At 41.1% G+C, this 24,336-nt stretch overlaps 1 protein-coding gene and 1 long non-coding RNA gene across 3 annotated transcripts in view; one reads left to right on the top strand and one right to left on the bottom strand.

The window, feature by feature from the left end:
• Positions 1-8,405, top strand: part of PAG1 (phosphoprotein membrane anchor with glycosphingolipid microdomains 1) — a 67,489-nt gene extending 59,084 nt beyond the window's left edge. For both annotated transcript variants that reach the window (XM_074386956.1, XM_074386955.1), the window contains 2 exons: positions 4,070-4,129; positions 7,184-8,405. In XM_074386956.1, coding sequence (XP_074243057.1) covers positions 4,070-4,129; positions 7,184-7,546 — 423 coding nt within the window. In that variant the 3' untranslated portion in view covers positions 7,547-8,405. The remainder of the gene's footprint in view (positions 1-4,069; positions 4,130-7,183) is intronic.
• Positions 1-24,336, bottom strand: part of LOC141581462 (uncharacterized) — a 93,245-nt gene that overhangs the window by 25,283 nt on the left and 43,626 nt on the right. The window lies entirely within an intron of this gene.

Below are 24,336 nucleotides of genomic sequence, written 5' to 3' on the forward strand. Positions count from 1 at the left end.
TTTGTTGAATAATGAGAGCTGTTTTCATGGAAGCTGTGTTTGGCTTTTTCCCCTTCCAAGTAATAAAATACCAAAAACTTGCATTTATCACATATTTCTCTCTCAGCACCTTACTTGGATATTTTCGCATTTTTTCCATCATGTCTAATTAGGGCCGAGTCTCATTTGCTTCATTTTGAAGTCCAGGAGTAAATTAGAGAGACTGGACTCATTGCCCACAGATCTTACCTATTCTGCTTGTTGACAACCTCAGCAGCATGGTGACCTTTACCCTTCCAGGATCCCCAAAATCAGCATGCATAGCAACAGGTACCACGAGAACCAACTTGCAGGCACCCATGGTTATGTCTGATTGTATAAACTTTCATATAAATCAACAGAAGATCTTATTTTGTGACCATTTCTAAACTATAGCCTATATTTCCTAAATTTAGATATTCAACAAATCTCTAAAATGCATTAGCAATCCACAGCCTTCTGTGCACATCTGATAGCTTGATGTCTGCGCTACAGTGAAGTTCACATCCCTAGTTGTCAAAATCTCTTTGGGATTTAACTAGCCCCATCTACTTCAGGCAACTAATATCTAATTTGTATTTTCTACACAGAAAAAGAGCAAGGTTCTCTCTTCTATTTAGATTTTAGTAGATGCAGGTAGCAGGTTAGCCAGTCACTAGTAGCCTTAAAAACCTTCCATAGTTCATGGACAGAGGTGGATACTCTGTTTGTATAGTTAGACCAAGAAAGTCATTCTTTGTGCTGTTCTCTGAATGGATTTCAACTTTTTGTATTATCCATGAAATCAGCTGTTGAGAGCACCACTAAAAGGGTTTACGAACATGTTCATAAAATGCAAAAATGCAGTCCAATTTTTTGCCCTTCATATAACCAAAGACAATAAGCCTGATGTGAAGTTCACGTTGCCTAAACCAGATAAAGCTTTTTACTTACAAGCATTAGAAAGATACGAAGATGAGTTGTCTAACCATTGCTCGTAAACAATTCTCCCAGATTTCACATTAGAAACTGGAAATACTCATCTGGAAACAAAATTCTCTTTCCACAGTATAGTAAAAAATGAATAATCCATCATCTTTATATAAACAACCCCAATTTTAAATGAGTTGAGAGTTTGAAGTATTTAATATTCATTCATTTATTTAACAAAAGATCTTAATGAGCACCTGCTGTGTGCCACACATTCTTTTAGGTGCTGGAAACAAAAGGTACATGAACAAAATCCCTGCCCTGTGGAACTTATAATGGAAGAGATAGACATAAAATTTAAAGTTTATAAGAGAAAAAAATAGAACTGAATAAGGAGGACTGAGAAAACAGGCAGGGAGTACAGTTTTGGATAGAGTGGTCAGGGTCTGCCCAGCTATGAAGGTGACGGTGACATCTGAGTTAAGGAGGCAAGGAAGTAAGGTTTGTGCTTTTGTGGAAAGGGTACATGAAGCAGAGGAGATGACCAGTGTGAGGCCCCTGAGGCTACAGCTTGCCTGGCTTTTTAAGGGAAAAAGAAGGGGACTGGTGTGGCTGGAGAGGGAAGAACAAGGACAGCAGTGGGGAGAAAGGGAACCAGGGCTCGATCCTGGATGCCCTTGGCTTATAATCTGAACAGTAATAATGTCACTAGAGTCCCGAGCAGCAGAATGGCACAACCCGGCCTATGTTTTCAAAGGATCCCTCTGGTTCCAGTTTTGAAATAGACTCTAAAGGGTGGAAGTGAGACCAATTGGGTGGCGACGCTAATAAACCAGATCAGAAATGGTGGTGGCCTGGATCAGGGCAGAGGCAGCAGAGGTGATGAGAAAAGCTAAGCCAGAGCCAATAGATTTGCCGATGGATCCTACGTGTGGTGAAATGAAGAAGAGGCAGTGATGAGTACGAGGCTGGGTCCAACACCCAGGAAAGGTGGAATCGCCATTAACTGAAATGAGGATACAGGCAGAGCAGGTTTTGCAGGGAGATCCAGCATTCAGGGTTGGATATGTTTAGCCTGAGATACCGACTGGACTTCCAAATAGAGCTTATCAGATGGTAGCTGGATTGATAAGCAAGGTTAAGAGGAAAGGCCAGGGCTGGATTTGCTGATGTGGGAGTCATCCACAGAATGTGGCTTTAAAAGCCAGGAGACTGGATAAGGTCACAGGATAGGCGAGTGTAAATAAAGGCTGGAAGAGTTCCACCAGTAGAGATCTGGAAAAGGAACCAGCAGACGAGACCAAGGTAGGAAACAAAAACAGGAAGGTTGTAGAGTCCTGGAAGCCAGTGAAGGACGTGTCCAGGGAGGAAGGAGTGGCGGGCTGCCCTGCTGAGTGGAGCGGGTAGGGCAGGGAAGATGAGCCCCATTGGTGCCCTTGAGAAGAGCAGTCTCTGGGGAGTGGTAGAGGCAGAAACATGACTGAAATGGATTAGAAGGAGAATAAGAAGAGAAAAATTGTTTGGCTGACTTTTTAAAAGATTTTGCTATAAAGAAGTGAGACAGGCTGGGTGCAGTGACTCATGCCTGTAATCATAACACTTTGAGAGGCTAAGGTGGGTGGATCACTTGAAACCAAGAATTTGAGACCAGGCTGGGCAATGCAGCAGAACTCCATCTCTATAAAAAATGCAAAAATTAGCTGGGCATGGTGGTGTGTGCCTGTAGTCCCAGCTGCTTGGGAGGCTGAGGTGGGAGAATGGCTTGAGCCTGGGATCTCAAGACTGCAGTGAGCCACGGTCACGCACTGCATCCCAGCCTGGATGACAGAATGAGACCCTGTCTCAAAAAAAAAAAAAAAAAAAAAAAAAAAAAGGAAGTGAGATAATGAGTAGGTAGAATTTCAGAGTAGGACTGGGTTTGTTTTATTTTTAGAATGAGAGAAACAACAGCATGTTTGCATGTGGCTTGGAATGGTCCCATACTGGGAGAATTGTTGGCACAATTTAACAAAGAGAAAATAGATGAATGAAGAAGCTGAGGGTAGGGGTAGGATTATGATTCCTTCAGTTTTCTTAGCCAACTAGGAAGCAAGGTCATCTGCTCACAGTGAAGATGGATGAGAAGATGTTGGAAGTTTGGGGCAAAGAGGGGAAGATGCAAAGTAGACTTCGAGTTGAGCAGAGACCGGGTGTATTGGGGAAGCATCGGATGATATGAAACTGCTGTAAGGGCTCACTAGAGGGTTAAGTTCACATATGATTGGCAGTTGACTATGGAGCTTAAGCTTAGTAAAGCAGTAAAGGACACCAAGGAGAAGAGCAGGCATTGAAAACATGAATGGGTCCCAGTGGTGTTGAAGGAGCATTGGGACTGGGTTATAGGAGTGAGCTTTGACAATGAGTGCTGGTCTGAAAGTGTTGCAGGGAGTTGGGCTGGTGGAGAGGCTGTGGTTTAGAAAGGTCTGGCGTGCCGCCATGAGGGTGCCAAGGTCGGGAGTGGGCATGGAGAGGGAACACAGACGTAGCACAAGATCAGTGGGGCCGGGGCAAGTCAAGGAACTAAAAGCGGGAGTTAGAAGGTTACACATTTGTTGAGGTCACCAAAAATTAAGACAATCAATAAACCAAGATTAGAGAATCAGTAAACCAAGAGCCAAAATCATTGAGAAATCAGGCAGGGAGCAAGACACAAAATGGGAGTCCATTTCTCCATTAGCTTTGACATTCCAGATGACTTAAGGATCTTTCTGATGATGCCTGCAAACTGTAGAAGTATAAAATTCAGGCATTTAATAAAGAAACACCATGTTTTTAAATATTAGTCCTCCATGAATGACCAATCTTTCAGTGACAGTTAGGAATTGAAACAGTAGTATAGATAATTATTTTGGCTTATTTGTACCTACAGATCCAAATACAAAATGAGAGGAAATTTCTCTAAGGATAATGCTAGTAGCTATCACTGAACATTGTACATGCAGTAATAGATGGCTTAAGTGTTTGTTTCTCAGTGCTTCCCGTAATTTCTTTGTGGTTCCCTAAAAATCATTTGAAGACATTTTTAGACAGATAAAACATGCACAAAAGAAAGGTCAGAGGTTAACGTCAAACTGCTTTCCTTGGCTTGTGTTTGTTCCGACAGAGATTTAGCTCATTGTCATACAAGTCTCGGGAAGAAGACCCCACTCTCACAGAAGAAGAGGTAAGTTTTGTTTCTTTGTGAAAAGAGAAAACTCCTGTAGTAAGGAATAGAGCTTCTCCTCTTGAATAAATGCACTGTAATGTTACCCTTTGAAAGAGCTGAAACATTCTCTACACCTATGTTTGGAGATCAAGACGCGGGTTGTTAGTTTTATAATGGCTCAGAGAGACTGATGGGCAGGTTGTAAGACAAGAAGGATGGCAGGACAAGCAGTCAGCTTAGGAAAAGAAACTGAGCAGGAAAGCAGGGTCCAGGTCAGGAAAAACAGAGAGGGCAGGGGAGGAGAGTGAGAAGAGAGAAACTCCGCATGGGAGCAGTCAGCAGTCAGGAAGACCGTATCAGAAGGAAATGAATTGTGGGTTGGAAAATTCGGGAAATTAGAACAGGTAGGTGTAGGGAATTTGCTCCTGCCTGGAAGACAGAAAGAGGAGGTGTCTGTATGGAAATCTGGATGCTGAGAGCAGAAAACTTCAGTAAGTACCGTTCCACACTGGAGCTAGGGTCAGACATAGCAGCCAACAAGAGCAGATCACATATTCCCAAGCATCAGGGAGCAAAATCCACAGGTTAGATTTTCATTGAAGTGTTAAAGTTGTTAAAGCCAGTAAATGTATATGTATGTGCATATGTTAAACAGTTCAGTCTGAAACTGAGATCTGACTTTAAGTACTATTATCCCAATTTAACAGAATGTTGCGGAAATGATTGATTATAAAAAGAGGAGAAATGAGAAAAAGGAAGAGAGTAACTTAGGAGAATATAGCAACAATTTACAGACTGAGGAAATATGAAAGTTTTAAAGAGAAAAATTGAGAAGCTAAATAGCAAGGGGACTGAAAGAGGAACCTGTATACAAAATAAAAATAGTAGTCGTAGAAAACGAATAATCAAAAGGAAGATTAGAAGACTCGGGAAGCTTTCATAAAGCTTGAAATGTACAGTGAGACCCTCTACACACCAGATTTATTCCCAGAGTCAATATTATTTTGCAACTTAATGAATGAGGACAAAGGCCAAGAAGACCAAGCACTCCTACAAAGAGTGAGGGGCATTAAGGGCAGGGACCATGGGAAAGAAAGTTGAGGAGAGAGGCACACAGTGGTGAGGGGCTGACTCTCATTGTTGCGATCTAGGTCAAGGGATGTTTGTCCTCCTTGATGTTACCTTTGAAAGTGGTGAATAAACTGCCATGCCGTCTCCCCTCACCACTGTCATCTGCTGTTTACCCTTTTATAATCTGTCCATATATCATTTTTGGCCTGGACCACCATTTAGAGAAGAAATGCTGTTTGCACTTCATTATAAACAGCAGTGAATTTTTTTTTATTCTCCTTAAATTCAAAGAAACTTCTTTGAATTATAATTCTCCTATTTTGAGAGCAGTTTTTTAATTAAAATCTCTAAGGTGAGAATGTTAATAATTTAATATTCATTAGGATAGTCAGACCCACATGGAAGAGTTTTCCAAAGACTGTTTTTCTGAACTGTTACCCTTGGATCACGAAGGCCTAACCAAAGTGAGCCAGCCACCAGCCTGTATTGAAAAGTTCTCATGCAAGTGACCAGTTAGCATGTGGCAAGCCTGGCTTAAGAAGCTTTTGAGGCCAGCTGGAAACTTCACCCACAGTATGTGAGAAAAGTGAAAGCAGGAAAATGTCCCTTGGCACTTAGGAAGCCAAGCATCTGTCAGGAAGCGTGTTCATGTATTTCCTGGGTATTCGAATGAATCAAATCACTGTTTTAAAAATAAACACAGGTATAATGAAGGGTATTTTTACTTATTTCCAACCATGATTTTTCACAATAAAATAATACTCCCCAAAAGTCTTCTAATCCATACATTTAACCTTCACAATGAATGAAATCTCTGTTGACATCAGAGGTGATACAGGATTTATTAGTGAGACTGGGAGGGTGTGCTTAGAAAGCCACTGGCTCTTACCATAGGAAATAGTATCCTGTAAGTTGTCATTTCTGACTTGGCTTGTTGCAGGCAAGAATGAATTTTTCCACTGAAGAAAACTAGATCTGGACTGTCAGTGTCTGTATACACAATAATATGCAACTAAATCAAAAAACAATGGCCCAGCGTGGTGGCTCACACCTGTAATCCCAACACTTTGGGAGGCTGGGATGGGCAGATGACCTGAGGTCAGGAGTTCAAGACCAGCCTGGCCAATATGGTAAAACTCCATCTCTACTAAAAATACAAAAATTAGCCAGGCATGGTGGCAGGTGCCTGTAGTCCCAGCTTCTCAGGAGGCTGAGGCAAGAGAATTGCTTGAACCTGTGAGGCGGAGGTTGCAGTGAGCCAAGATCCACCATTGCACTCCAGCCTGGGAGAAAAGAGCGAGACTTCATCTCAAAATAATAATAACAATAATCATAATAGGAATACCCTTTCAAATATATGTGTGCCACCAGTGAGCATCCAGCCACTGCTCTTGGAGACCATGTGATGCAGGAAGCGTGGAGTAGTCTAATTCAGTGGTGCTCACACTTTACTGGCCCTCAGAATCAACACCGGTTGCTGGGCCCCGGCCCTGAGGTTCTGATTTGGGGGCTCTGGGGTGAGGCCTGAGAATTTCCCTTTCTGACAAACTCCCAGAGCCTGCTGCTGCTGGTTTACAGCCTACACTTTGAGAATCACTGGTCTACCAGGTGTTTTCCGTCCTTTTTTGTAAAGCAGTGGAGCCCTTTTTTAGGCAAAATATCATTCTGTGTAGAAGTGAAATAAAACAATGCTGTGGTCAGGTCCCCGCGGGCTTGAGGAGCTTCTCACTCTGCCTCTCCCCAAATTCCTCCACAGACCCAAGAGAACTGAGTTTTCATGGAATCAAGGGAATATGACTGATCTAGTTAACACAGTTGAAGATAATGTGTATAATTATTCTCTAGTAATGTGCTCCATAATTAGCATGGATAAGAAAGAACAAATCTTTAAGGAGCACACACACACAGAAGCCCAGGAGGGCTCAGTATGCAGCTTGTCACTAAAAAGGGGGAGAGGGAATCACAGCTGGAAGTTTATTCAACCCTCCCTTTGTTTCCTAGATCTCAGCCATGTACTCCTCAGTGAATAAACCTGGACAGTTAGTGAATAAATTGGGACAGTCACTTACCGTGCCGGAGTCCACCTACACCTCCATTCAAGGGGCCCCTCAAAGGTCACCCTCCTCCTGTAATGATCTCTATGCTACTGTTAAAGACTTCGAAAAAACTTCAAACAGCACACTTCCACCAGCAGGGAGGCCCGGCGAGGAGCCAGAGCCTGATTATGAAGCGATACAGACTCTCAACAGAGAGGAAGAAAAGGCCACCCTGGGGACCAGTGGCCACCACAGTCTCGTCCCAAAGGAGAACGACTATGAGAGCATTAGTGACTTGCAGCAAGGCAGAGATGTCACCAGGCTCTAGCAACCCAGAAGACAGCCCTGGGTAGCCTGTGACGATCAGCATCTGGGGACGTTTCTTCCATGGAAGAGAAGTGACACAGACCTATACTTCACATGCTGCTTTAGTCACCTGAAGCTGGTTGAAGAGGCCCTGACTGTTCTCCCAGTTGTTCAGTTTCTGAGACAAAGAGGTACGGACCAGGTGCACCTGAGTGTGCCCCTGACTGCCAGACGGACAGGCACACCCAAGCATATCTCCCTCCTGCACCCCCACGCCCACAAAAGATCCCAGCTGTCAGTGGCCTCATCCTATTAGTGAGGAAAGCCAGGCTGTATGGAAAAACTGCCCTCAGCGAGGACCACAACGCTCCCCGCCTAACGTACTGCCATTTGGAAAAGCCAGGTTTTTCTTCCTCTCTTTCCTTTTCTCTGTCTGCTATTGACTTTAAAATGTAAAGCCTTTCCCCTCAAAATGTCCAGATTTCTATGGTTCATTCCAAGGAAATTTTCACACAAGGCTTGGCCTTTGCCTTCAATGGAGGTGTCTTAGGATAGCAACAAACTGGCTGCTGCTTTCTGCCCAGCTTACCAGTCCTGGGGATCTGGACCCTGCAGGTGAATGGGACTGGGGAGGGACGTCCCTGGAGTCTCTTCCATCTTTGTTTCTTCTTATTTTGGCACTCTCTATCAGCAGCCTCTCCCCAAAGTACTTGAAGTCAGTTTTAGATGCTTTGTTTTATTTTTCTAGTCAAAAACATTTTCCCCCTCAATGTTTGAAAACTCATCCAAGCCTTTTCAGTATTTTCCATGAGTATTGTGGTACTTCTATTCTGGTTTAAGCCCAGAGCTCATTCCATCAAAACAGAGAGCCTTAATCTTTATGTTGGGACACAGACCACATATTTGGACAGCAGCCATACATCCATCTCTGAAGGGCTGTGGACATGAATGTGTGTTTCCCATGGTCTCCACTGCCCACACTAACAGTGTGGAATCTTGTAAGTTAACTGCTACCCTAAGGTCATCTAAGATTAAAATGTAAACATTTATTTTTGTTATGTAAGTTTATAAGATGTTTTATGTTTAATGCCTACTTTCTCAAAAGTGCCAGAAAAAATGTATATTAACTATTTTGATTTTAGGTACAATGATTTATACTCTCCTTTTGAAAAGATACCATAAAGCACATAAGCTAGGTCATTACAAGGAGCTGTTATCTTTTTTCTAATCAGATGTTTAAAACATTGATGGTTTTTAAAGACACCTTTTTAAATGGTACTTGGAGCTCCTGATCCAAATTATTTAGACCCCTAGAGAAATAAATGGAATAGACATAAATAATCATTTTCAGTGGTTTACGGTGGGCAATATTGAATTATTTGAAATGGTAAAAATGGAAAGAACAAAATATATGATGAGAGGAGCTGTGAATTATAAATCTCATAAAAGTGTCATAATTCCATTAAGGTTTAATTAGATTTTTTCAGAAAACAGTGATGAATTCTGCAGTCCAGTGCTTACCAATGCAAATTGTCCATTGGAATCTTTTTCCTATGTTTTACAAACATCAGTGGCTGAAATAACTCAGATTAAGAGCTCAACCTGGTTTGAATCTAATCATCTCTTTAGATCTTATAAGGCCAGCATTAGGAAACTTGTTCACTTTTCATTTTCTAAGGAGCCTAGTTGAAGTGCTATTATAAGTGTGGGCTATGGAAAGGCAGCTTTACCTACACTGATAAAGAAAAAAATGAGGAAATTACTTCATCCCATTGTGATGTCTGTGACTTTTTGGATTTAATAAACTAGCTGTTTTTCTTCTTTATGACAAAGCATATAATTGGGAGGATGAACTATCTTAAAAATTGTAGAGACCAGCTCATTGGAATGTTTTTCCATCCCTGTATTCATGGCTTGACTTTGCGGCTGCTCTACGTTGCACTTCTGACATTGTGAAGTGAGCTATGTTGAGGTCAACTGGCTGGCTGTCATTATTTTTCAATCATCTTGTTCTCTCCCATGAAGATGTCATATGCATAAGCACAATCATCATTGATTAGAAGATCATAGCAGAATACCCTTGGATTGGAGAGAAGTTTGTACCTTGCATTTCTCTGAATTCCAATCTCTGCTTTTTGCCAAGCACCGCTTTTTGCCTGGTGATTTTCACTCCTTTGTATTAATGACTTTGACCCAGCAATCTCTCACGTGAACAGGTTCTATAGTACATGGTAACAGCCAAGTCATGTTACACACCTAGCATTGTGCATGCTGTAATGACATCCTTTATAGGCACCTTACAGCTCAAAAATTTTGTTTCATATCATGCCTTACTTATCACCAGGAAAGTGGGTATGATCTCTAAAGAAAAAAAAAACTCTTTTAATAGAAAGCTCATAAATAATTATGTCACTTTACAATTTCATTACCAAAATTTCACCCAGAAGTTTTCAAATATTAGTTCTGCAATGTGGCCAAATATACACTGAAATACACCTTTTAATTTGAGAACGAGTGGTTAGAATAAGTTGTGATATAAGCATTTTCAGTGGACTTTTAAAGGAACTCTGTAAGGCCCTCCAGCAAAAACGATAAAAGAATAACCGTAGCACAGGCCATGAGGGTTGGGGGAGAGAGAAGCAGAGATACCTTAGTGAGATTGCTCAGCTCTTTGGAACACTGGCTATTTTATTGGAGTATATTTACTTCAATATATAAACTTCATATAAATGGTGAGGCACCATCACCGTTTTGACTGTATAGTATAGTTTTTCATAAATTTCATCACATTTACTTTGTTCAGAATCTGTGCTTGGATCTTTGAGTTGGACAAAGCCTATGGCTTCTTTAAAAAAGTTTCATCTTGAGCTAATACTACAGTTTAAATAAAATGTATGAAAAATAGTTGTCAAAACAATATATTTAAAATTCTATCTTGACATCCATTTTTACAAACAATGATAATAGGTTATGTAAAATTTCAAAATAAATTTTAGGATATGTTTTTGTCTTATAAGTAAGAATTATAAATCTATCTTAGTTAAAAGTAGAATCTTTGTTTTTATTGAGGTATTTGAAAGCTTAGAAGCATTTTGTATGCTGTTTTTTGGTATTTCTTAAGTATAGTCAGCAGGAAAGGGTAACCTGTTTTATGTGAAATTTTTAATTTGTCAAAATTTTTAGTATGTCTACTTTCTGAAATAGTCTCAATATCCTATCTGTATCCTAGGCAGATAACTACACAAGAACAAAATGCTATATAGAAAAGAAAATGTTTGAGGAAATCTTAAATTCTATAAGAAGGCAATTCTTGCAAGAATGTTGGCTACATATATTTTTTCTGTCCTGAATAAATTACATAATTATGTCTGCTAAAGCTTTTGAAGCTACCACTATTCTTTGTGGGAAAAAAAGCTAATTACTGATTTATCTGCCCTCAAAATCCCAGAGTTAATTCTAATTGAGTACTGAATTAACAATAAGTAGTTAACACAAGAACTAAAATTTAACCACATTATGTCACTATATATATTTCTCTTGATTTTTATTTTGCCAATTACAGCATTTACTTACTTTAACCAGTAACAAGCTACAGACACACACACACACACACACACACACACACACACACATACGTGTGTGTGTATATACTTGGCTCTGACACAACTCTGGTGCTAAATTAGGATATGTTCTGTGTTTTGAATGTTTATCCTGCTAGTATGATGAACTTTTGTCAGAAAAGCAGAATTAGAAGGAACAGTTTTTAAATCATTTTCATTTGGTAATTATGGGAAAATCTTGAGTTGCTCTCATTTAATTTTTCCAATTAATACATTTAGATGTTAAATTGCATCTGTAATTCTCTTGGCTGAAAAACAGTGGTATTTTAAGACTATTTTGTTACCTATGTGACTGACTTCTGACTCAACCTGAGAGGAGGAAATGTAAAGAGGGTACTTCTCAGATAAGTGTTTGAGAAGAGATTTGGCCTAAAGAGCGTGGTAGCCTTGAGCCAGGATGAAGCCAGGGAAAGGTAACTCCCAAGGAGCAGAAGCAGAGGTCGGTCACCCGTGGCATTCTGTTTCATTCCCTTTTAAAACTGTGAGCTTTTACAGGCGGCGTGAAACATCAGCACGCAGCAATGTGATAGGATGTGCACAAAAGCTGGTTTGATACCGTGGCTATAATTACAGAGCTTTAGTTCAATTAGGATTTTGAATTCAGATTTTGTAAATGAGCAAATGACCTTTATTTTTAGTGCTCCTTGTAATAGTTAATATGAGTCCGTGCAATCTTGTGATGCCATTCTTCTGAAGCTCTTGATTTATGGTACCCAGCCAACTTAGCTTTGGCTGCTGGAAGCGTAGTAGGTACTGATGGTTATTTCCTGGAAATCTTGACAGGCTTATTGTACTATGTAATGGGGAAAAGCTGAAGTGTCATGTTTGGTGTTAATAAGCGACTAATGTGAAAATAGGAACATGTGTCTATAATATCAAATATGGCTTTATTTGCAGTGAAATCGAAATTCCTTATTCCACGGTACTATTTCCCTGCCCTGCGTTGTATCTTTTCTTAAGCACATTTTTCCTGACAGTGGCTTTAGGCAAGTTGAACACACTTAGACTGAAAGTGTTTAACTTAAAGAGATCAGTCCAGAAACCATGATGAATTAGAATCTTTATCTGGAATTACCAAATTAAAATTTAAAATCATAGTCCAGAAGAGAACAAACATTCATGTTTGTTTGTATTATCCTACTGCTCATTTTTAGGTCCGTGTTTACATCCAGTCTCTACTATTTGTGAAGTATGTCATTATTTTTTTCAAATTTTTCTTTGACTTAACTGAAAAATAATATTCCAAATTCTTCTTAATGTAACATGAAAAGAGAAATACAATTTTTGTTTAAAAGACAGGTTTTAAAAAGCATTCAGTTCAGTAATCATTCCTCCTAATGCAGGAAGATTTTTTTGGGGCTTGCCAGTTGTATACTGTGGGTATTCTGTTAACTGTACTGTGCTTAGGTTGCCTCATATCACCTTGCATAATCATGTATGGCAGAGGTTGCTCTTTGTCATTTCTCAGATGACTGTATGTTACATTGGCAGCAGTAAAATGTTTTCATGTTGTTACCTTTTAAATAATTGTGTTGTATTAACATGCCTCATATTTTCTGGGAAAACTTGAAATATAGCTAAACAAAAAAAGGTCTGTTGTAAATAGGAATTGGCATTTCATTGTTAATACATTGTTTCCTTATAAAAAATAGTTACACCAAAAGTGACATATTGTCTATTACATGGGCCCAATCAGTATTAAAGTACTCCCCCTACTCAAGAATGTTAAAAAAAAAATAATTCATGACCACTTAGTAGCATTTTCATTCATTGTTCCAAAAGGCCTTTGTAATGGTCAAATTGTCTGATTCACAAAAGATTAATAAATACTGTTTTCAGTACTGGGAATTTGTAAGTCTTAGTTTTAAGTCCAAAAATATCTCTTATTAGCTTACACATTTTTGTGATTACTTTTCCCTCCCCAGCTCTAGTCCTTTGAAGGAGTAAGTCTAAAGAATGAGGCCATGAAGTCACTATTTCCTCTCACCTCAGTTTGCCTCCTGGGACTTAGCTGGACTGTCACTTTGTATAGCAATACCCCTGGCTGGGTCTCTCCTTCACTCAGCCTTCTGAGTCTACTAGTCATAGGACATGCCATTATGTCTTTCCAGTACTGATCACAATGCTGCCATATCACAGACTCTGCCAGCCGGCATAGAACCACGCCTCGTCACAGCTGAGTGAGCAGACAGCTCTGCCCAACTCACAGGCTGCCAGAATGAGGCCACAGGTCCACCTAGGGCAGCAGGTGCTAGTGCTACTTGTCATGAGTTTTGCCAACGCATGTATACTGTTGCTCGCCTCTTTCGTAGGAATGGTTGACACTGAGGGCCATGGAAAATAACTTTTAAAAAATTATGTGGTAGAATCAAACTCACAAAGGCAGAAATGTGAGTGTCATGCTCTATCCAAGTAAGCTCAGTGTTCCCTGCAGTGCTTTGTATCTGGCCTGGGTCTCCTCAAGCTCCAGTGGAGCAGCAGCCCCTGCTGTCCAGCATGCGGAAGGTAGATCCTTATGACAACAGCAGACCTGCAGTTACCAGGAAAGAAAAAGGAAGCTGAGGATTGTGAAGGGGAAGAAATTCTCATAAGAAGTAATCATTTTTAGGCCAGGTGCAGCAGCTCATACCTGTAATCACAGCACTTTGAAAGGCCAAGGCAGGTGGATCACTTGAGGTCAAGAATTCGAGACCAGCCTGGCCAACATGATAAAACTCCATCTCTAGTAAAAATACAAAAAAAATTAGCCGGGCATGGTGGCATGTGTCTGTCATTCGAACTACTCGAGAGGCTGAGGCAGGAGACTCACTTGAACCTGCGAGGCAGAGGTTGCAGTGAGCTGAGATTACACCATTGCACTCCAGCCTGAGCAACAGAGTGAGGAAAAAAAAACACCATTTTTAAAGTAAACTGAGTGTAAAATGTTTTTGCCATGAAGCCATTGCACCCTCTCTCCCAGGAAACAGTGCCTAAGGATGATGTCAAGTTACAGCTAGTTTGCTCTGCTCTCCCAGGTCCTAGGGAAACTGGGAGTGCTTCAGCATGCAAAGTAGAGCTACCAGATATGGAGAATAATGTGGCCATTTATAGCAAAGTGTCTGACTTCAGAGTGAGAAGCCAAGCACCTTCTAGGTACTGGGATAGGTGAATGGGAGATAGCTGCTGACGTTCTCATTTTCTACGTACATCAGAAGCCAGGGTGCGTTTCGTTGTGGTTTTTTAAAACTTTGCTGTAAGTCATCACAGTTAATTCTTTGAATATATATTCTAGTGCATAATTTTTTTTTCAAAATTAGCAGAACAGATATTTCTGCTCATTCTCTTTATACATTTAGTTTTTTAAAGTTCACCTAGTATACCTGTTAGGAACCCTAAATAGGACACAGTCAAGGCTGAAAGAAGGACTAGTTGGTCCCTGGAAGCTGCTGTTCAGAACTGTCTTGCTGCAATGTCCTGGTTTGGTTTGGTTTGGTTTTTAACTCAACAAGTTGGAAACCACGAGCTTAAAGCAAACTATTTCCTTTTCCTTTCTTAAGCTTAAAGAGATTTTTTTAAATCTTTAGCTCCTCATTTAGGTAGTGAAGTCTTTCCTGAAAGACAGCAGTGCTTTCCCTAGAGGAAGAGACTAGGACCAACAACCTGAGTCTGTGGGTTGAGGATTTTGAACATTCCTTTGACAAGCTTCTATGTATTTTTAATGGAAGACTCATAAATGAGCCTGATGTGGTGTTCACGACCCATCCCTTAAGCATGCTTGCTTTTTTTAACTTCGCTTTTTGAATGTGGGACTTGTCTTGTTTTTCCTGGGGCCATGCTGGGATTTAATTCCTGTGTGCTGCTCCACCGCAGCCTGCCCCTGTCCTGGAAGGTGGCCATACCTGCAGCAGTGCTCGGGTCTTGAGAAGAAGCAATGTGAAAAGCGGCAGGAAAGCTGACTTTACATTCAAGTCAACAAACGTTTGTGAGCATTCTAGTATGTTTCCAACCTTGACACTTTTTTAAAGTTACCCTTTTTTTTTTTTTTTTTGCTTCGAGTATTAACTATATAGTTGACTCTGTAGTCTGTAGTGGCAGAGGGAGTAGGGATTAGAGCAAAATTCCAAGTTCCTGCCCTTGTGTGTCTCAGTTCTTATGTCTCTCTGGGAAATGTATCGGCCCAATTCCCTTGTCTGCCACTCTGACTCTCTTAAGGAGTAACAGTAAATGTGTGTAAATGAGAAAAAATATCTCAAAGATTTAACTTACTGTTTAGATGGTTTCTTCTTTTTAAACTCAGGAATACACCTGGTTTGTAGATAACATAATATGGCTACTGGAGCTGTAATTGGGTAGGTGACTAGAAGCATTCTTTCAAATATATTTCTTGTAAAGACATCTATTTTGTTTTAACTAGGAAAAGAAACTCCTCATATTAAAATAAAATAAACATTTCTATAAGCTCTTTCTAGAAGAGTGCAGCATCCATCTACTATCCATCCCAGAGTGTTTGTGTCTTGCTCATAGTATTTCAAAAATTCTAATGGGTGGAAAAAATGCACATTTTTTTATTTATTAGAAAGGTGTATTGGGTTATTGAATTAAATTCTCATATAGGACAATTTAATCTAAAGAGAAGCATTGGTTTTGCAGACAACAGCACAGGGCTGTGGTCCCTGTTCCAGCGTTAACTTTACTGTGTGACCTCAAGCAAATGATTTAACTTCTCTGTGCCTCAGTTTCTCCATATACCAAATGGGGATAATGACACCAACCATTGCCTACCTCATAGAGATATTATGGGGACAAATGAGAAAATAGAGATAAGCACGAATGCTTTCAACTCTTCAGAAGAAAGGTGCTATATAAATCGAAGTTGTGTTTTTAATGATCTAATTATTAATTATGTTTAGGGTTTAAATAACAATACTGTTAGTCATGTTATGAGTAAGTTTTGTTTTGATACATATTTCCAATTCTCTTCTGTGGCCAGATCTTGATCATTCAACCAGTAATGGTACCTGAGGAACTGAAATGGGTATTTGTTTTCTGTGTGTTTCTGCCAGTAGTATTTCAATTCTGAATATCCAGAAAAGAGTGCAGTTTAACTTGTAATATCTTATAGTTTACATGTAATAAAACTTATTCAAGCTATATATAAAAGTATGATTACATGTAAATAGCAGGTATGTTGTAATTAAAGGCACTTATCAAATTGTCTTTGTTCTTTTGTAATTGTAATAAAAGTCGGTTTTATATACATGCTTGTTAAAATTTATTTGGTATTTGAAAAGGTCAAGAATGGCTAATTTATATACCTTTCATACATTAACAGGGTGTTGGGATTCCGGCAGTTAATTCACTACCATAAGAGGAAGGAAAATGGGCCTGGTGATCAGACCGAAGTGTGTAGAGGTTAGCATCAAAAAGTTTGCAGAAAAGGACCTGAGTTTGAATCCCAGCTCCGTGATGACCGCGAGGAAGCTGCTGGACTTCTCTATGCCCTCCTTTCCACATTAGGAAATGGGGAATTACAGTATAGAACATGTTAATGGAGTTGTTTGGGAATTAAATGAGATACTAAGCATGGTACCTGGCAGTTGTACTCTGGACATGGTACCTGGCAAGGTGCTAAGTGCTGTGTACATGCTAAGAGACCATCTTCACAACAAGGCTAGGAGATTTTCGATGGCATTTACCCACACTTGCCAAGCACTCCTATGAAGATGTGCAACCTGAGAGCAAATCATTCCCCAGGCCAAAAGGAAAACCCATCTGCCTGTTGTGTGAAGGGGATGCAGCCCCAGCAAGATGTCTCAGAACAAATGACTTTAATCAGCATGTGGCCTGGCTGCCCCCTCCTAATCACTTAAAACTGACCTTGGGGCCAAAAGGTAAAGCCGTGAGAGTTTTCTTTGGCATGCTCTTGCCTCCTTTTTGTCTGTGCCCTGTAACCACAGGACACCCCAAACCCAACAGACTGCTTCTTTAAGACCCACCACAACCCAGCCTCCCTTTCTGAGATTTTTCTGTGCTTTCTCCTTCTGTTCCACCCCATCTGCACCATTATAAATACTCACTCTCTTCCATATTTCTCCACCGACTGGCCCGCTTATTTCTACCCAACTAATCTTCCTGTACAGCAAGTGAATATCGCTCCTACTCCTAGGACTGTTTACAATTTAAGGAGCTTGCCGCCTATCACAGTCTTGAGCGAAACCACCCTTCACTCTCCTGAGCATGGCAAATTCATGAGAGACTGCTGGGAGTGTTTGAGCATAGAGAGAGCAGAGGGCCCCGCAGATCACACACCACATCCGCACATGCCTGCAGAGCCCTCACAGAGGCCATGCCTGCCGCCCCCTACATCAGAGGGTCTCATCCTGCTCTAGGACTTTGTTTCCTTGTGCGTGATATAATAATGGCAGCCTAGAGGCAGACGTGGAGAAGGGCCTGACCATCTTGGTTTCAAACCCTGGCTTCATTTCTCACCGCATGTGCAGAACTTCCTTTCCTTTCCCAGAGTGTTAATCACGACTCCATTCTGTGTGTGAAGGCTCGGAGCTAAGAAATGTTTGTACCGAGCCTTTGGATCACAGATCCTGGTTTCCCACCTGGGCTACCTGGGGAAATGGAAGCTCTAGCGCTCAGCAATTTGGCAGGTTCTCTGTCACCTGCAGAATGGAGTACTCTCCACTTCTGTCAGAGGTGGACTGCTGCATCTAGGACATAGACATTTACCACGTGCTCACTAAGAGGAGCGGAGAATTCTGATACGCTAGCTAAGGTGAGCCAAACAGTCCACCTTTTTCGACATTGTTTTTTTTTTTTTTAATTTTCTCCTTGGGTCCATCTTTCTCCCTCTGTGAATACAATCTGCACTGTTCTTTTCATCTTTGAAGAATTATTCAGGACCTTACTGTACTTTTGAAGTTGCCATTTCGAATGTTTGCTCTCATCCTAGATGATTCTTAAAATCTCAAGGCTGGACCTCGGCACTTCAAAGCCAACTGTCTCCCAGGCATCACATCTGTTTCCAAGGTGTCTCCATCCATATGTCTCAATGTAAATGTAGTGGTTCTGGAGTGGAATCATCTTTCCCAGCTGCCCTGTCTGCTCTTAGGTCACATTTAACTTTGAAGTATTCCCCGTAGCATATACTAACAATTTCCTGCACACGGCAAGCACTAAATAAATGTTTGACTTGATTTGAATTCTCCTACCTCTCTATCATCCCTAATCCTACAAACCTGTCTTGAAATAGTGCCTATCAAATCTTCGGATTTCATACTTGAACTCTTCCCCCACCGAAAGTTTCTCTGTGACTGTGAATTTCTGAAGAGAGATCAGGTTAACAAGGTAGGGATGTCTGCCAAGTCAAACTAGCCCAAAAAGAGGTGTTACAGGGAAGAAGGCAGACATCTGACGTGCAGATAAACAGCACCACAATCTGGCAGAGTATCTTGTAAAATGCACATATTATTCAAAACAAATAGCTTTAAATGTTTAGGCCCAAAGGGAAAAAAAAATAAACCATCACAACATCAACGTAGGAAAGCAAAGTTAACAGGAAAACAAAGGAAGCCACAGAAAAACCAAATATTGATTCATTCCATAAATACTTGCTGAGCATGTACTATGTGCCAGGAGCTGAAACGCAGTGAAAGAGAAGAGAGAGAACTCCAGCCTCATTGACGCTCACATTCTGATGGCCTTAGTGCCTACCTTTAAGTGTTTGGCATGCACATGGAAATTGTCAGGGTATTCAGTATGTCGACATATCCACTGATTGTACCAAGTCTCTGGAGATCCACTTTACAGAGAGGAACCCAGTAAGGCCTCTGTGAGCCGGTTATGTTTGATGTGAGACTGAAATGATAAGCCAGCAAAAGAAATCCCGTGCATGGTACACAGCCAATGCCGGGGCTCCAAGCTGGGAAAACCTCCATCTTCTCACACAAGCATGCATTAATCAATACCGGCCCAGCCAGCCTCTCCTGCCTGTCTCCTTCTCCACCATTCCCGCCCTCGTCCAGCCAGGTCACTGTGTAGCACCTCAAATCAACCTTCCATACTGTCACCAGTGTTATCCATCTAAAAAGCAAACCTGTTTGCATCAAGAGAAAAGTACAAACTACCCACTAAAGTAATTATTATCTACCATTTCCTGGGCACCGTTCTAGATTTTGAGGATATAGCAATAAATAAAACCGCCACAGGTCTCTGTTCCAATGAAGCTTACATTCTAGCAGGGGGAGAAAGACGATTAATCAAAACAAATTTCAGATCCTAAGTGTGATGAGTAAAACAAGAAGGAATAAAGTAAATGAAACGATGATAAAATAGAGAGTGCCTTGGTTTGTTAGGGCAGGAGGAATGACCCCTTTTCTATTGAGTGGTCAGGGAAGGCCTGAATCACTTGGGGAGAAAAACATTCCAAGAAGAGAGAAATCGCAAGTGCAAAGGCCCCACGGAAGAAGAGATGCTGGTGTGTTCCTGGACCACAAAGGAAGGCAGATGTCCGAACCACAGAAAGAGAGTGATAAAAAAGGGAAATGTGAGAGACAGGCAGGGGACAGATGCTGCAGAGCAGAGTAGGTCAAATAGAATTATACAGCGGCGGTCCAGGCACAGTGACGCACGCCTGTAAACCCAGCATTTTGGGAGGCCAAGGCAGGTGGGTCACTTGAGGCCAGGAGTTCCAGACCAGCCTGGGCAACACAGGAGACACTATCAGTACAAAAATAATTTTTTTTTTTTTTTTGAGACAGAATCTCGCACTGTTGCCCAGGCTGGAGTGCAATGGTGCTTGATTCACTGTAACCTCCACCTCCTGGGTTCACGTGATTCTCTTGCCTCAGCCTCACAGGTAGCTGGGATTACAGGCACACACCACCATACCCAGCTAATTTTTTATATTTTTAGTAAAGATGGGGTTTCACTATTTTGGCCAGACTGTTCTCGAGCTCCTGACCTCGTGATCTACCCGCCTCAGCCTCCCAAAGTGCTGGGATTACAGACATGAACCACTGCACCCGGCCATAAAAATAATTTTTAAACAATTGGCTGTACATGGTGGCACACATCTGCAATCCCAGCTACTCGGGAGGCTGAGGTGGAAGAATCACTTGAGCCTGGGCAAGTTGAGGCTGCAGGGAGCTATGATTGTGTCACTGCACTTTAGCCTGGAGGACAGAGCAATGTCTCAAAAACACCCACACACAATAATGAAAGAGAACATAAAATTCAATTTCCAACTTATACCATAAGAAAATAAATTTCAAATGGATTAGAGAAAGAATAATAAGAAACAAACACAATAGCTATAATAATATAAGCTTACTATTTATGAGTTACCATTCTACAGGCATCTCATTGTATTCGCTCATTTAATTTTCAAAACAACCCTAATGAGTTAAATCATTATTCTCATGGTAGTCAGTGATATCACACTGAAGCATAGAATAGTTAACAAATTTGCCCAGCTTTTAGTGGCAAAGCTGAGATTGAACTTTGGTAATTTTATTTCCAAGCCTGAGTTCTTAATCAAAATTCTGCTGTTGGCCGGGCGTGGTGGCTCAAGCCTGTAATCCCAGCACTTTGGGAGGCTGAGTCAGGTGGAACACGAGGTCGAGAGATCAAGACCATCCTGGTCAACATGGTGAAACCCCGTCTCTACTCAAAATACAAAAAAATTAGCTGGGCATGGTGGCACGTGCCTATAATCCCAGCTACTCGGGAGGCTGAGGCAGGAGAATTGCTTGAACCCAGGAGGCGGAGGTTGCTGTGAGCCGAGATCACGCCATTGCACTCCAGCCTGGGTTATAAGAGCAAAATTCCATCTCAAAAAAAAAAAAAAAAAAAAAAAAATCTGCTGTCAGAGATATTTATTATGGCTTTATTATAGTTTAGAACTGAAAGATTTCTTAAGCAATGCACAAAAGCACAAATCATTCAGGAATACACTGATCTGTTTGACTTCATAAATGTATAAAATGTCTTTATAAAGGTTTAAATGTATGCATCAGTGTAAGAAGCAATATATCTGAGGACAGTGAGATCTATTTTGTTTACTGCCATATTGTCATTCACCTACAAGTGTTCTGACCCATAATAGCACCTCACTAAATATATGCTGAAGGGATGGATGGTGGATAAACAGATAGATGAATAGCATGTAGGTTTACTCAAAGTAAAACAAGTAGGTGGTACAAAGCCAACCTACCGGGCTTTGTACTAGAGTTGATGACGCAAAGGTGGATCAGACAGACAACCCCCTCCCCCCACAACCCTGCAACCCTACTGGAGCTCACAGTCTTGTGGGCAATGCAGGCAACATTTGTACATATGATGGAAAGGAGTTGAGGGGCTTCCATCTGAGGCCCTTGAAGTTTGCATGGCGGAATGCTGAGATCAGAGCTGGTAGACCAGTTCAGATGGGTCAATGAAGCTTGGCCAGGGCAGAGGAAATCGGGAGAAAAAAATGCTAATTTTAGACATAAGTAGATGGTATTACAGAATGAATGTGGCTACTGATAAGCTGTAGGAGATTGAGGTATAGAGATGAAAAGACAACAATTGGGTTTCTGGACAGTTGATTATGATATTAATGAACTACAGATGGAGACGGTTGATGAGAGGTAGGTAAAGATGTCAGATTGGATTCAGATGCACATCTTTCCACTTCAACAACTAGTCATAGAATATTTACCTATTTTTGGTTGGTTTCATAACTATTCAGTAATATTGCTTTAAGCTTCTTGGTGGAAAATATTTTGCAATATCATGGTGGGGGTGTTAAAGCAAACTAAATATGGCCTGAGAAGGACTCTGTACTGCTCTATTTAAGTCCTTATGGATGAACTGTAACCTAGCTTAATAATCAGACAAAATTGAAAACCTAACTTAATAGTATGCACCTGTAACAATGGCTGAGCGTTGGCCAATCCCAGCCGCCATACTTCAACCACTCATAGACTGCTGAATGATCAAACAGCGTTCAAAGAAGGCAAAGGCTGAGCTGTAACTAATTTCACTGTTTGTGTACTTCACTTCCGATTCCCATATGTCGCTTTACCTTTTTTGACTATAAATTTGTTCTGACCACGAGGCACCCCTGGAGTCTCCATGAATCTGCTATGATTCTGGGGGCTGCCCGATTCACAAATCATTCATTGCTCAATTAAACTCTTTTAAATTTAATTCAGCTGAAGTTTTTCTTTTATCAGGGGAATGAATGTAAACTCTCCAATTATAATAAGTTGAAAAACTATGGAGTTCCCACTGAAACATAATTAATCAGACATGGGTTTGCCCAAAACCCATAGTTATCTTCCATTAACCTTGACCCCAATGAATAAATGTTATATGATAATCATACGCATTGCCAAATGAAAGAATCTCTGATCATTTAAATGAAGACTAGCTAGTGATTGAATGGAGGCTCAACAAAGTAGGGAGCTGGCAAGCAGTTAAAGGGAAGAAAGAATGCACAGAAATGAACAAAATTAAACTGTATCAGCCCAGTAACACCTAATTAACACTTATTTATTTATTTATTTATTTATTTATTTATTTATTTATTTTGAGACAGGGGTCTCTGTCACCTAGGCTGGAGTACAGTGATACAATCTCAGCTCACTGCAACCTCCGTCCCCCAGGCTCAAGCAATCCTCCTACTTCAGCCTCCCAAGTAGCTGGGATACAGGGCACCCCACCACGCCCAGCTATTCTTTCATACTTTTAGTTAAGACGGGATCTCACCATGTTGCCCAGGCTGGTCTCGAACTCCTGACCTCAGGCAATCTTCCCGCCTCAGCCTCCCAAAGTGCTGGGATTACAGGCGTGAGCCACTGCACCTGGCCTCCAATTAACATTTTTTTAAAATTGAGGTAAAAATAATTTTCCCACAAAAAAACCCACAAAACACCTTTTCTACTCTCACTCTCTCCTCTTACTCATTAATTTACTAGGAAGTTTTTGAAAAAGGAAAAGTTTTTAATTCTGAGATTGCTGTTGTCAGCCACATTTACTGTTAGTATTATTTTTCCACATGCTTTTCAATCTGCTGGTGCTTCTCTCTCACTTCATTATTTCTGTGACCTCACTTCCTTCTTCCAGTGACCTTGAATTGTCCTCTGTCTTCCTCTTGCATACATCTTGTTATATGCAGAAGGGTTAAACTAGCAGATTCAGTGTTTCCTTGGGAAAATGCTAAATATTCATATCCCTTGACACCAATGGCCTCCCACTGGATCTTAAAGTAACCTTGTGTACTCTGGCCCTGCTTTTACTGTGCCTCCTAAACCAGTGCCCCACTCTCCTTCCCACTAGTGAGAGGGCGTCCTTGCCTTTGCAATGCCTCACATGCTCAAGACTCATTTTCATCTAAGGTCACGCTCCCTTTTGAAATGTAAACAAAACTGGCTCCTGGGCAAGGTGAGGTTAGAGGTTGTCAGAGATTTTCCATAGATTTCTGTGGAACATCACTGGACAGGGGCTGACTGCTCTTGGTCCTTGCTAAACCATCCATCTCGCTTTCTTAGCTCCTGCAGCTGTTCTCTTTCCTTGTCTACAATTACCCGTACTCCACCATTTTACTTTCCCTCGAAATCACAAAGTATGCATGATGGTAACAGATGTTGCCGAAAGTAAAAGTGAGAACAGAGTAAGTCAGCATCTCAGTTGAACCGCTGGCCCCCACCCTCAAAGCTCTTCCTCAGCAGGACTCTTGCCTCCCAACCTCCCTTTTGCACATGCTGTGCAGCTCCCTTCTCCCCTCCCTGCTAGGCTCAAGAACTTCGGGCTCAGATACAAAAAAAAATCATCGACTCTGCACATCCCTCTTTGCAACAAACATAAACAGGCAGCAGCTTTCAAGTTTCACTTCCTTTCTTTTCCACATCACAGCCAGTGTTGAGTTGTGTATCTAGGTCTACAGAGTAGCCACATCAAAGTAAGTCATTTAACCAGTCCATTGAAACTGGATCTTTGTTTGCTAAGAAAGAAGAAAGAAAGAGAGGAAGGAAGGAGGGAAGGAAGGAAGGGAGGGAGGGAGGGAGGCAGGGAGGGAAGGACGGAAGAAAGAGAGGAAGAAAGAAAGGCCAGGCGTGGTGGCTCATGCCTGTAATCCCAGCACTTTGGGAGGCCAAGGCAGTCAGATCATAAGGTCAAGAGATCAAGACCATCCTGGCCAACATGGTGAAACCCCATCTCT

This window comes from Saimiri boliviensis, chromosome 15, assembly GCF_048565385.1.
Source record: "Saimiri boliviensis isolate mSaiBol1 chromosome 15, mSaiBol1.pri, whole genome shotgun sequence".
NCBI classification, from domain to species: domain Eukaryota; kingdom Metazoa; phylum Chordata; class Mammalia; order Primates; family Cebidae; genus Saimiri; species Saimiri boliviensis.